The sequence below is a fragment of the Corvus moneduloides genome, chromosome 3 (assembly GCF_009650955.1).
Source record: "Corvus moneduloides isolate bCorMon1 chromosome 3, bCorMon1.pri, whole genome shotgun sequence".
In the NCBI taxonomy this organism is placed as follows: Eukaryota; Metazoa; Chordata; class Aves; order Passeriformes; family Corvidae; genus Corvus; species Corvus moneduloides.
The window spans coordinates 5546515-5560589 of NC_045478.1; the positions used below are offsets into that span (position 1 = coordinate 5546515).

The following is a 14075-nucleotide window of genomic DNA, read 5'->3' on the forward strand; positions in this document are numbered from 1 at the left end:
AACCTAAAACTTCAAGGGACTCTGTTTTCGATTCAGAAGTAGAGATTGAAAAGCTCCTGGAGTTTGAAGGATCTTGGATTTGAGATTGTGCTCCTAACACACCATTAATTTTAAGATTGTTTTCCCAGCTAGCCTAGGCTTTCTGTTCCCAGTTGAAGATCGTTTACCATTGACTGAATGGTGAATTATCGTAGTGGAATGAGGCAGAGAAATATGTCAATATCAGATGTAACAATGAGCAGTCAGTCAGATTTGAACCTGTGCCAATCTATACAACCCTGGCCTTGAAATTGTTAAAACAAAGAAGTTCATTACATTTAATGATCAAGTGTCCTTTGGATTTCTGAGAAGTTTATGTTAACCATTTATATTACTCAGCTCTAATATACATGGCAAACTCCAGGAAAATCCTCTTAAAATTAAGTTGGAAGGTTGTTTTTTATATATATATCTATATGGTTATTTTGCTTCAAGGAAGTATCTGCTTTCCAGACATCTCTTCAAACAAATCATGTCTGAAGAGAAATAATAAACAAGAAGTAGCTGAAGCTACAAGGTTTTGCTGTGTGGAAAAGCAGGGAAAGGAGTTAAAAAAAGAAAAAAAAGTTGAATTTCCTGAAAAAGAGCCTTTTCTTATGACATGTGGCTGTCACATTGCTTTCTTCAAAGCAGGGCTTTAGCACAGCGTTTTGATAGAGCAGGTTCTCCAAACTGAATGGACTTGGTGTGCTTCCCTGAAAATACTGGTCAGGATTTGAAGGGATGTTCTACAGTTTCTATGAGCTGGTTCAGAGATAGTTTTCTGTTTATTGTGCAGTGCCCAAAACAAACTTTGGGGTTGAAAGTGTATTGCTTTTATTGATGTAAAGAAATAAAAATCATAATTTATGAGGTATTCAGTGGCATCTTTATCATCAGATATTAACTGAGAGTAAATAGTTTATAAATCCAAACATAAGTGAGCAAATCTAGGTCTCTTTCCACCAGTGCTTCAGCAAAAATTAAGCTGTGTTTATCCTTAAAATCGTTTCCTCCTTAAAATCATTTTGATGTTGCAAATACATCAAAAGTTATCATTAGCTTCCGATAGTTATACCAAACCATTTGGTTTCATATTTTGTAATTGAGGGGACTGTAGGTAATTGGGCCAGCATCCAAATGTGACATTTTTTGATGGATGCTGATAAGAATAATGACATTTTTCTCCTTGGCTAGTATTTTCAGCACTGAAAACAGTATTGTGTGATGTTTGAACTGGATAACAGCTTGACAGCTGTGCCAAGTGCTGACTGTAGAGTCTCCCCACCTCTGAAGGAAACAGCCTTAGGGTGTGCCAGGGAGATATAGATTGGATCTTATGAAAATTTTCTTCACTCAGAAGTTGTTCAGGCTTTGGAACAGGCTGCCCGGGGAAGTGGTGGAGTCGCTATCCTTGGAAGTGTTCAAAAAACATGTAGCTGTGGAGCTTAGGGACATGGTTTAGTGGTGGACCTGGCAGTGCTGGGTTAATGGTTGGACTCAATGGTCTTAGAGGTCTTTTCCAACCTTAATGATTCTATGATTCCATGAAGTCCACTTCCTAAGATCAGACCTGGGGCTCATCCTTGCTGTCTGCTTCTCTTTCTGATTCTTTGAGGACTGGCAACTCTTGCTATAGCATGTTGGAAGAGAGACACCAGGAGTTTGCAGCACAACTTCTAGATTTTTAAAACCCTGCTCTCTGGTCTGTTCATTTCCCACAGAAATTATTCTGAGGAGGGAAAAGTACAGAGAGAGACTTGAAAGGGTTGAGTCGTTGAGGAGCAAGTTGTATTTCATTGCATTCTCATTCCTGATAGCACTGATGTGTGTATGTTCAGTAATCCCGCTTCTTTCAATTAGGCTGTTGATACCTTAAAATTTTTCTTCCTTTTAAAAAAATTTTCTCTTTTTCTTTTTTTTTTTTTGATTTTTTTCCCCCTAGACCCCAGGCAGGCGCAGTCATCCCCGCCATGGTCCTATGACCAGTCTTACCCATCCTACTTGAGCCAGATGACTTCACCGTCCATTCACTCCACAACTCCCCTGTCCTCCACTCGAGGCACAGGACTTCCAGCCATTACCGATGTGCCCAGACGCCTCTCAGGTAAAGACTCTGTTTTGCCTAAAACAATTATGCAGAGAGGAACAGGACTGGCAGCAGCTGCCTCCGTGGCCTCAGACAAACCTTGGCAAGGAGAGCAAACCTCAGCAGTGGTACCAGGGTTCCTGCACTGCAGGCAGGATTCAAAATCCCTTTTTTTTCAACATGGAAGAGTTGCTATGTTGCTCTGAGCATGTATCTCTCGAATGACTTTAAATCCATTTCAGATCAGATTATTTTTAAATTGTGAACATGATTCTTTGAACAAATTCTCTAGGTTTTGGTTTGTTTTTTTTTTTATTTCCCCTACAAAAGGATGTTTACTTGCATGTAATTATGTACTGGCACGGGTTGCCCAGAAAAGCTGTGGCTGCCCCATCCCTGGAAGTGTTCAAGGCCAGGATGGATGGGGCTTGGAGCAACTTGGTCTAGTGGAAGGTGTCCCTGCCCATGGCAGGGGGTTGGAACAAGATGATCTTAAGGTCCCTTCCAACCCAAACTATTCTGTGATTCTGTGTTTTAACGTTAATGTTATACTCTCTATTTGTTGGTGCTTTACTTTTGTGGTGTGTGTGTTGTTAGGCATCCTGACAAATAGATGCCTTTATTTCTTCAGTAGTTAAGGCTGAGGTTCATTCTCCTGCATTTCAATCCAGTAGCTCAAGAAAGCCTGTTTCCTTAGTTAATATGTACTTAAGATGCCTATCAGAAACAAGCTGAGTCACTTTAAGGTAAAGATTGGACAAATTGTGTTTTGGAATGATGCAGGAGAGAGGAAATACATTTAGGAACATAGACAAGACAGCAGTGAGGAACTGAGACTTTTTTTTTACCAAACAAATGCACATTTATATATTGCACAATTCACCTCTAATGGTGTCAGTGATAAAACCATCTGTGTAAAGTAATCTGATTGCCCCAAAGTAAGAGAGAGCCTGTCATGGCACACAGTCACCTTGTACCTCTTGCCAAAAATGAGGAACCTTAGGGGAGGGAGGCTCAGTATTAAAACTCCAACCTTGCAAGTGTGGAAATATTAGCAGCGTATGCCAAAAAACCATGTGTAATATAAAGAGAGCCTTTATGATTCATTAATGAAAACCAAAGAATCAGTCTTATTACATCTATTTTTTGCATGTTTGCAAGATATTATTATAATCTTGGATGCTGCTGCCATACACCTGTTTGACTCCCAGCCAGGTGAATTTCTTGCTGTCGTGTTTTCCCCTTCCACCAAGCTCACAACACTGGAAATGTTGATCACTCCACTGAGCTGCATCCCTGTCAAGCTGAATTGCAGCCAGCAGGCACGGAGGATTTGATTAGCGTAGACTCCTTGATTCCTTTCATCTTGGAGGAGGGAAGCGTTATTTCTCAAACAGCTGCAAACCCCTCTGCAGCCCTCGTGCACTCTGCCTTCACAGAGATGCCAAAGATCTCCACGTGGGCTGAGGGCTGGGGGGTTTTGGAGCAGGTTCCTGCAGGCTCTCCATGCAATGCCCTGACTTGGGTCAAAAACCCGATCATCTTGATGCTGAGGAAATGCTTTGTTTGGCCCGAAACAGGTTCCCTTTGAGTCAGAGCCTCCTGATGGTCTGTGTTGTCAAATGGGTTATTTTTGCAATCGTGCCTGTGGCAATACCTGCAGGAGAGGCTCGGCTGGGACCTGGCAGCTGCACGCCGCATGCTTGCCCTGCAGCCCTTGCTTGTCTGTGTGTATTCAGACGTGAGTGCCTGGCATGTGGGCACAGGCAGAGTGACTAAAAGACCTGGCTGTGTACATTGTGTGGCCGTGGACTGAACTTTCCTGCCGTGCTCTATGGCCAGTTGCCTTCGTGCTTCTTGTCCTTCATCTTTCCAGGGCTCGAGCGATGCCTCTGCAATGCCCTGACCTTTTCCCAGTGTGGGGATCTTGCTTCCAGTTAGGTTCAAGAGTGAAAAAGGGGGCTTTGATCTTCCACAAGTGCCAGAGGTCGTGTGCAGTGTTTGCTGACAGAAATAGAAATTCAGAATAGAAATGCTCTACTCAGAACTAGAGAGCGGCATTCCTGACTAAAGGACCCGCTCAGATGCTCAGGATGCAAGGAGGCACATTGCAGTCCCAGCTGCAAGCCTGACAGTGCCTCTCAAGGATTTCACTGGCAGTGCCACAGGGGGGGAGGGCAGCATCCAACCCCTCCCATGTCGAAAGAGAGAGAGAAATGCAAGTTTTAAGTTGCCCCATACAGCAAACAGTTTATCCCTCACAGTCAAAGAAATGCAAATCTCCACTCAGTTACTTAATGTGTATTTAGAAAGAGACCAGAACTTTGAAGAGGGTAGAAAATGACTGCTAAGAAACACTAAAATCCTTAGCAAACTTCAGGCGTCTCTAAAGCATGAGGGAGAAATTAGAGTTTTATAAGGCCTTGAGTAAAAATGTCGCTTTCCGATACAGTGGCAGAAATCTGATTATCGAGGCTGTTAAAAGTATACAAGGTCATTTTAATGAATGCCATATTTACTGCCTGTTGCTTAACATCATGCAGGAGGAAAAATGAGTAAAACCTCCCCCTTAGGCCATGGCTGTCACACCTACAGGCATAGAACTTCCTATCTGCCCTGATTTCACATCACCCAGCCTTTCCACAAGCCTCCATGGCTTTACCTGGACAACTGCTAAAGTTGTTCTCACCCAGATGTTGAAAATATTCCATCCAATAAAGCAAAAGTGGCTCCTGATTTTATTGTCACTGGCAGCCCTCAAGAGCTACTTTTAAGCATTTTCCTTTGACCAAAAACACACTCATCCTACGGCCAAAGAGGTGATGTTCTTCCCCATCTTGGGATGGATACGTGAGCCAGCAGTGTGCCCAGGTGGCCAAGGAGGCCAATGGCACCTGGCCTGTATCAGCAGTAGTGTGGCGGCAGGACTAGGACAGTGACTGTCCGCTGTGCTGGGCCCTGCTGAGGCCACACCCCAAATCCTGTGCTCAGTTTTGGGCCCCTCAATCCAGGAAGGACATTGAGGGGCTGGAGTGTGTCCAGAAAAGGGAATGGAGCTGGGGAAGGGGGTGGAGCACAAGTCTGGTGAGGAGCAGCTGGGGGGGCTCAGCCTGGAGAAAAGGAGGCTCAGGGGGAACTTTCTTACTCTCTACAACTCCCTGACAGGAGGGGCAGCCAGGTGGGGGTCGGGCTCTTCTCCCAAGTCACAAGTGACAGAATGACAGAAAATGGCCTCAAGTGGCACCAGAGGATGTTTGGATTGGATATTAGGAAAAAATTCTTCACTGAAATGGTGGTCAGGCATTGGAAGAGGCTGCCCACGGAAGTGGTGGAGTCACCATCCCTGGAAGTGTCCAAAAGGCACATGGATGTGGCCCTTAGGGACACAGTTTAATGTTGAACATGGTGCTGCTGGGTTGGACCCGATGATTCTTGGTCATGCAGTTGCCTATGTTTCAACCCCAGATTAGGCTGAGCATCAGAAGAGGCTTGGGGCTGCAGGACAGGAGGTGATCGGCCACTGCCGTAGCAGTGCATGCAGTTCCTCATCCGATGGGAGAGGAGAAAGGGCAGCAGGCTGCAACCCCAAGGAGTTCCTCGGACAGCTGCTGCAATGCAGCTGAACTGGTTGTGTCAGTGTCTCGAATGATTGCTTTGCACAACTGGCAGGTTTGCATGCGTGCTGCAGGCACATGCACATGTGTGCCCGTGGCTGCCAAACTGCAAGCGTTCATCTTCTGTTCTCCAAATGGGGATCAGTGCTCTGTTTGCACTGCTCTACAACAAATTATGATATGTCCCAGGTATTTGGGCAGTGCTCAACAGCATGAACTGAAAAGCAAAGCAAAAAAAAAGATTATCTGGCATCACACATGCAGCTTTTGAACCCATGATCTCTCTGGTCCAGAAGTTTCACATTCATATCAAGAACAAAAAAAAAAAAAACAAGTTTATGATGCCATGAAATTGCCTTACCTTAATATTCCAACTTAGTCATAAAAAGAGCAGGATTCCCCATGTTTTATTAAAATGTCTGTCTGCTCTGACTTCCCCAGAAGACAGTGAAGTTGGTGGCCCAGCACGTTAATATTCTTAATTAAATAATATTGTAGTGGAAGCCATGGGAATATAAGAAAAGGGTCATTTTAGAGAGACTTTGCCTGAGGGATGTAGTCTTATTTCATGGTTCATAGTGAATGCACTCAGTCTTTGTGTCCTATGCATAACCAAAGTGCATGTGGGATGGGAGCATGGGTGACTATTATGTAATTAATGTATATGATTCATATAAATATACACATCACAGCCATTTTACATAACACTTTGGGGCTGATCCAGCAAGTCCTCCCCACATGGAAGATTCAGGGCAGGGAGTACAGGTCGAATTGTTCTTGCAGTCACAAGAGGGCTGCTCCCAGGCAGGTGAAGGAGGGGTGGGTATAGATGTCCCCAGGGCAGACATTCATTCCTGAGACACTCACCTTCAACTCCCTTTTGAGTCAGTGGGGACAAACTGGCATTTTCAGGACTTGATGGGTCTGCAGGTGCTCTGTGCTGGTCCTTGGCAGTGCCTGGGAAGAGCCTGTTTGTCTCTGAAGCGAACCTAGGTGAGTAGTTCAAGTACAGGCACGTATGATCTGATAGTCTGCCTTTGCTGAGGTGATTTAAGAGACAATTTAACTGTCCCGTAAACATATGCATATCACAGCCTAATTACACTCTAGTCCTGGTTTAACCCTACCTCACCCTGACCTCGACCTTCTCCGCTGTTGCAGGGTTTGAGCTTGATTTTAATTTTGTTGAGAATCCTGAGAAGGGGAAGATGGGAAGGCTTTATCTTCCTCCACACTTTTCCTGGACCTACTCCCCCTTCTGCCTAAACACGAGTCTCTTTGCTTCACCTTTGAGAGAGACTTGCAGGGTGAAGATCTTCAGATGCTGGAGGACCTGTCCTGCAGGTGTACCACAAACACATTCAGTGCTGACTGTGGAAGATCCTGTCTGTGTCTGACAGATGCCATATGACAAATGAGAAAATTATAACTGAATCTAAATAGTAGGACAAATCACCAAACCTGCCTTTTCCAGCCCTGGGCTTGCGTTCTTCCTAGATATTTATCAGTTGGGGATGCGCCACCATGCCCAGAGACTGCTGTCCCGCTAGCTGGAGTCCCCACAGCATGCAGGGTGGACTTTGCTGTCTTTATATTTACGGTGTCATTGAGTAGGGGCATGTTGAGGTAGATGAGGGAGATGCTGGGATCAGCCCCTAAACAAAAGTCTGCAGACCTCTCCCTCTGAACTAAAATGGCCAGAAAGTGGTGTCTTCACCAATAAATTACACAGTGGTAGGGCTGGACTGTTAAATATCAGTACTGTTAAACTGTCAGCAAGGCTGGTTTTGAGTGGGGTTGGCCAGCATGGTCACAAACAGGTCCCAACTGTGGTTTGGAAATGAGCAGAGTCCTGAACCTGTTCCTGTGGGCGGCTCAGAGTCAGCGACCCCGTTATGGAGCCAGGATTTAACATTACATCTGTGGCCAGACCATCCTGACTGGATTGAGAGCCAGAGAATATGCCCTGACCCTGTTTGCTAGTTCGTGTACGGCCAAACTTTCCCATTAATTCGTCTCACTCTGTAGATAAATCACCACAATATTTTGGGCCATCCTGGACCCTCATCACAAATTAAAATTTAAGAAATCTTCGTGTTCCCCCAGCTCACTGATGGCTGGCAAGTATAAATGTAAAGCCAGCCATGCCCTAATCAGGGGCAATACTGTTATTTTACACAATTTGATTTTCATTCTTGTTAGCAGAAAAATCATGTAATAAAAAACCACATGTAATGGAAGCAGCTCCAGCTGAACCTCTGGATTTAGTGTTTGTATGTCAATGAGAAAGAGGCTGACTGTGATGGGCTTTTATTTTTCTTGGGGTCTTGTACTGGTTATCATTTTGGGTTTCTCACCCTATATCTGAATTACCTTGGATTTTGCTAGTGTCATGTACTCACATGATTTTTGTAACAAGGATTTTTCCTTTTGGGAGGAATTTGATCTTTGAAACAACTTTTATAAATAAAAGTTGTTTCTTCTCCTAAGGAGCTCAGAAAACCTTACAGCAACTAAGTAGAAACTGTGGCCATGGAAGTAGCTATGCTTTCATCCCTTAATTCCTGTTAACTTGATTAAATATTGTAGGCAATAAGCACATTTCAGGACAGGACCTTTCATAAGAGAAGGCATTAGTGCTGTCTCCAAAATACAATTCCTTTCTTCTTTGTGTGCTCTGGGAAGCAGAGAAACAGTTAATGCTGTGGCTATTGCCAGCATGGCCCTGGTATGAGCAGCCCCTGCAATGAATGAGCAGTTCACGCTTCAGCAATATTGTCTCAGGCTCTTGGCAAACCCAAGAAGCCAGCTTGGTTTCTGGTGCACTCGCTATGCTGGGATGTTTTTCTTGGTGACTATAACAATTTTCACTCTGTCTTCTTCTTCTTTTTTTTTTTTAATTAAATGGAAGCTGAAAGACTCAAGGTTGTCTCTGTCTCCGTTTCCCCTCGCTAATGTTCAATGCTTTCCCTGCGAGGTGAAACTGAGTCAAGGCGAAGTAAAGAGCTTGGGGGAGCTCAGGTCTTCAGAAACAACCCACTCATTTTGCTGCCTTCCCTAAACTTGTAACTTGCCTTCCTTTTTTTTTTTTTTCTTTATTTTTCAGTGGCTCTATTTATTTTGTTTACCGCAGATTTTCCATTTTTAGTCTCCTGCCCACTTGGTGCCACCTGGGAATCTCAGCACCTTGGCGCTCTTCTGTGGGCTTTCAGTAGCAGCCTCTCCACTGGGTTGAATCTCTCATTGGAGTAATTGTCCAGAAGATGCGTTGCATGATCCCTACCTCAAATTTTTCTAGTGTGGGTGGCCTCAAATTAGGCACCTATGCCCATATTTAGGTGGTAAAACAAGCGGGCTGATTTTCAGATGTTTGAATGTTACAATGTGTGTCTTTAAGCCCTTTTCATTTACTTAAAACGGCTGTTGGGAGAGGAAATAAACAAGAAGAATGAAGGCAGAGGGAAGGAGTTTTATTCCTGAAATAAGGGATTTTTAAAAATACTGAAAAGAAACAAGTGGAATGTTTTGAAATGGAATAAATTTGTTGCTGATACAGGCAGGAAATAGCACACTCAAATATATGTGGATGTATAGATATATTTTTATCTGAGCTTTTTTTGCAATGTGTTTTATATTTAGGACACATATCAAGATTTGCATCTGTTTCCAGAACTTGCTGCTAACAGTTAGTAATGATGCCAAAACATACTTTAGTTCCAGCTTGAGACCAAATGATATTCAGGGCTTTTTTTTATTACTAATTTAGGGTCTGATATTAATTAAGGAAATTTTCCATAAGTGCCAGGCTTTTTCTGAAGAACTCATTAAAATTATATTAACTTAAACCGGAATCACAGTCTGAGCATGTTTTGTAATGATTATTCTTACTGACTCTGCTGGGTTTTGTAAACAGAATGCTAATTGTTAGTGGGGCAACCGGGTCCTCAATTCCAGACTTCCAAAGGGCCAGATACTGAGCCACTACCTAGATGTGTGTTCCCAATAAAGTCAAGAAGCCTCTAACAGGAAGGCTGTGGGATCGAGCTCTTTGTTTCATCCTTCTGCAAAGGCGTTTGATGATTTCTCCATTCCCTTTGTGGAATTGCTGTTAATTTTCTACCTAGGATGGAGCCAGTGATGGCAGCTGAGGCAGGATCACATGTGTGCTGATGTGGAGAGGAAATGGATCTTCATGTGTGAAGAAGCTCTCTGGTACATACAGGGTGGTCAGGTTCAGTTATTTACCTCCCTCCCCTAACAGGCCCACAAGGAAGCTGGGGAGGGACTTCTGACAAGAGTATGGAGTGACAGTGCAAGGGGGGAATGGCTTTAAACTGAAAGAGTTGATTTAGATCAGACATGAGGAAATCATCACTGTGAGGACGGTGAAATACTGGCACAGGCTGCCCAGTGAGGTGGTGGATGACCCACCTCTGGAAACATTCAAGGCCAGGTTGAATGGAATTCTGAGCAACCTGATCTAGTTGAAGATGTCGCTGCCCATGGCAGGAGGGTTGGACTAAATGACCCTTAAAAGGCCCTTTCCAACCCAAACCATTCAGTGATTCTATGCCGTTGCCCTTAAGTCTTTGTGGCCTTGCATCTTTGTTGCATTGAATTGGGTTTGATTAATTGGCTGATCTGAATTTATTAAATGGTTCCATAAAATGCAGGAGAATTTGGTCCTTCTCAGACTGCAACTGTGTTTGGCGGAAGGTAAGGTAAAGGAGTATCATATGCCCTTCAGGAGCTGAATGGTTTAAATTCTGCAAATTTTACCCTAAAAAATACAATTCAAGGGGACAAGACTGCTGCTGGTAGAAGCTGGAGCTGCCTTGGTTTTCAGTGAAATTTCTTCTCATTTCTGGACACGCAGAATTTGACCACACTGAATTTGGTCAGCAAGGGAGTGTTAGAGCCCAGCAGAGCTTCAAAAACACCTTTTTGAAGTGGTTTAGTAACGGTTGTTGGCCCCATTTTACACATGACCGAATCTCCTCCCCTCTTGATGGATGTTTTAGCAGAAAAGAACCTGGTGTCCTGCCAGCTTGGCTGTCAGATTTCAAAAAGCTTTGATACTGGTGATACTGGGCTGATACTGGTGACCAAAAGGGAAGGCAAGAGCCATGCAAGTGGCTCAGTTTTTCTGTGGTTGTACAAAAGCAAACAACGTCGGCAGCGAAGGAGAGGAAGATGGATGAGATAAAATGAGGGAGCATACCTTCACATGGCTCATGAAGGATGTTATTAAGGGAGAAGGAACTATTTCATATGCATAAAGGGAGTGTATCTGGGGACACTAATCTGGAAATCTCTTAATATTTGCTTTCAGACTGACTCAAAAGAGAGTGAGGGAAGGGATCAAAAGCAGGAGATGCCTTCCTGAGCTTGGGACAGTTTCCCCATGACCCCAGGAGCAGTGTGCAGGTGGTGAAGCGGCCCCTCAGGGAGAACCCAACCCTGTACCCACACAGTGCCTGATGGTGCTGCTGTGTCCAAGGAGTTTTTGTGGAGCGTGAGGATTTTTAGCAATGGTAAAGCTTCATCTGTGAGGCACAAGGAAGAATAACTTGACATAAGCACATCTCCACGGATGTATAAATTCATCAATTATTGTACACTGAAGCCCATGTGAACATCTGCTTTGAACCCAGGTGTAAGATTTCCCCAAATTAGCTCTCATTTAAACTTGAGGGCAACCTTTGAGAAAAGAAGCAAGCCCAAAAACTCAGTTGGTCTTCATTTAAAAATTTCCAGGGAAGCAGAACCCACTACAGCCTTTGGTTACAGATGCTAATTAATCTCACTTTGAAATGTGGATCTTATTACCAGTCTGAATTTGTCTTAGTTTCCACTCATTTGAACTTGCTACAACTTTGCTATTACTTTGTCTGCCAGAACATAGCACCAATTTTGATTTCTGAGGTTCATGTGGGTTCCTGTGTTGGTGACAGGTACAGAGAGGTGGGTAGGACAGGAGGTGGCTGTGGTGGATCTCAGGGAGGTGGCAGAAGCCACAGGGAACTGGCTGGTGTGGCACAGAACTGGTTTGACTTGCTAGGAGTCTGAAGAGGGATTGTGAAAAAATATTTTGGTCAATTCAGTTTGCTGTGGGTTCACTATAATCTATCAAATCATGGAAGTTCCGTTTCCTAATCAGCCAAACTCCTACTGTATCCACTGAAAAGGTGTTATTTTTGGTTGAATTACTAATGGCACTCTACTTTTCCAACTCACCTGAAAAAATGCACTGGGAAAGCATTTTTCACTGACTTTGTGTGCTTCTGCAATTCCTTTAGGAATTTTTCTGCCTTTGTATTTGCCCAATTGCAAAGTCCTAACAAAATTAATTTAATTTCTCACACACCACCCTAGATGGAGGTACAGGAATAAAACAGTGGAATGCAGGTTCTCCCTTAGTTTTCCTGCACTGTTTAATCTTTCATTGTAAGAAACACAACTATAGTCGCGGGGGTTTTCCCCCCAGGTTTATTTTGCATTTGCACTGTCAAAAGCAAAGCTCAGAGCTGATGCTGTGGCCCCGTTGGGGAGCAGACACCCAGCCAGTGCAGCCTCTTTGCTCTCCACAATCCTTATTATTCCACAGGCAAATTTGCGAATAGAGAGTTGAAACTGTGTTAATCCCTTGGGATTACTTGGATCAGGCAATGCTGTCATTGTGTGAAGAAGTTTAGTTCTGGCAAAAGAGGTATCATACACTTAATGCAGGGGATTTTGTGGTGGTTTAAAGGTGTATTTGGAGGAGGAGAAGAGTCCATGTGCTGCATACTCAGCCCTGTCTGGGCCATGTAATCTCCAAACTTCCCAGTCGTTCCCAAAGGTCTCTCTAATCATCCATTTGATCTTTCATCCTGTGGTAGCCATGAGTGTTTGCTGTAATGTTATTTTGTAATTTGGGATTGCTGGGATAGGCAGCTAGAGGAAGCCTCCTTGAGCTTGTGTGAGAAAGAGGAGCAACCATGCTGAGAGAAGGGGAGCACCAGGAGAGAAAACAGCCTGAAGGATTTAAACCAAGGATCAATTCTGAAAGCAAAATTGAGAGGTAGGGAATCTCATGGAAATCTTTCCATCTCTTAACATCACAAATCTCTGGCAGTGAGCAGTGAAAGGTGGTATGCTCGGGTTAGGAGCAACACCCACAAAGCCTCTTTCATTTAGCTGAGATGAAAAGCCCCTACACAAGCTCTAGTGATGCCACGTGTGGTTTCCACTTGTTATTTTTAATGCTTCACTGAGCTATCACTGTCTGATCCATAGGCATCATTGCTTTTTAATGCCCTTTCCTATTAAACAGGTACTGTTTAGAATTGGCAGAATATTATAAAGCCAGCAGCTAAAGGTATGCCCACCTTGGTTAAGTTTATATAATTAGGCTGCACAATGGGCTTGCTTGGAAAACCAGTTTGAAGCACAGGTACAGGACCAAATCTATGAGGCACATCATTTTTATTGGATAGATGTCTGTAAAAACACAGCTTGCCATATTTAATTTTGCACTGAAATGATGTTTTGTGTTGTGTTGAAATCTGAACTCGGGACTGAAAAATTTCTACAAACTGGAGATCAGTCCCCTTGTCAAAGCATCAGTTGAGGTTTTTGGCTTTAGCTGGAGCATCCAGGTTTGGCTCCTGCAGGCGGTGCAGTTCAGTGATCAAAGTAATGGTTATATTCGGGAATAGCTAATGGACCTCTGCTGGAATCACCGCAGGCTGCTGACAGTGTTTTTATTGTGACGGTGTCTGGAGGTCGCATCCCCCTTGTGCTAAGGACTATACAGTAAAAGAGGAGAAGGAAAAAAGAGAAATCAGCCTGTCCCCTAAGAATTTGCACTCTTAGATACAGTAGAGCTGGTTACAAGATATGCAATGGAGTACAGGAGGAAATTATAACATGAAGGGAACCAGAGAGGTGGTAGAAGTGGCTGCAGTCTTACTAGACCCTGTAGTACTGAGTGTGGGTCAGAAGGCAGTGCAAGAATGAAATTATAAGAAGGGTACTGAGGTAGATCTGTGGCTCTTCACCTCCTTCCAGGCTTCAGGACAAGCAGGAAAGAAAGGACAAAGCTGCTTGTCACAGCTTGTAATAAGAAGAAAACGGTGTCGGTCAGGTTAGGCCAAGGGACCATCCAGGACCCATCACCTTCTCAGCTTGGCCAAAAGTGGTCACTCAGTTCCCCTGAAGTGCAAAACCAGAATATGTATTGCTGTGGGTTTCTATCTGGATCACTGTATTTAATATCTGTTGACACAGCTCTGTTAATCTGCTTAAACTTAGGTAGGCGGGAATTACCCCAGAGGAGCTGCTGGATCAATTATATTTCCTATGGATCTGTA

At 43.8% G+C, this 14075-nt stretch overlaps 1 protein-coding gene across 5 annotated transcripts in view; it reads left to right on the forward strand.

Moving 5' to 3' along the window:
• The window catches only part of RUNX2 (RUNX family transcription factor 2), a 215829-nt gene that overhangs the window by 120720 nt on the left and 81034 nt on the right, over positions 1-14075 (forward strand). For 4 of the 5 annotated variants that reach the window (XM_032103957.1, XM_032103959.1, XM_032103961.1 and 1 more), the window contains one exon: positions 1964-2125. The exons of the other annotated variant lie outside the window; for it this stretch is intronic. In XM_032103957.1, the coding sequence (XP_031959848.1) occupies positions 1964-2125 (162 nt within the window). The remainder of the gene's footprint in view (positions 1-1963; positions 2126-14075) is intronic. 5 annotated transcript variants of the gene reach the window in all.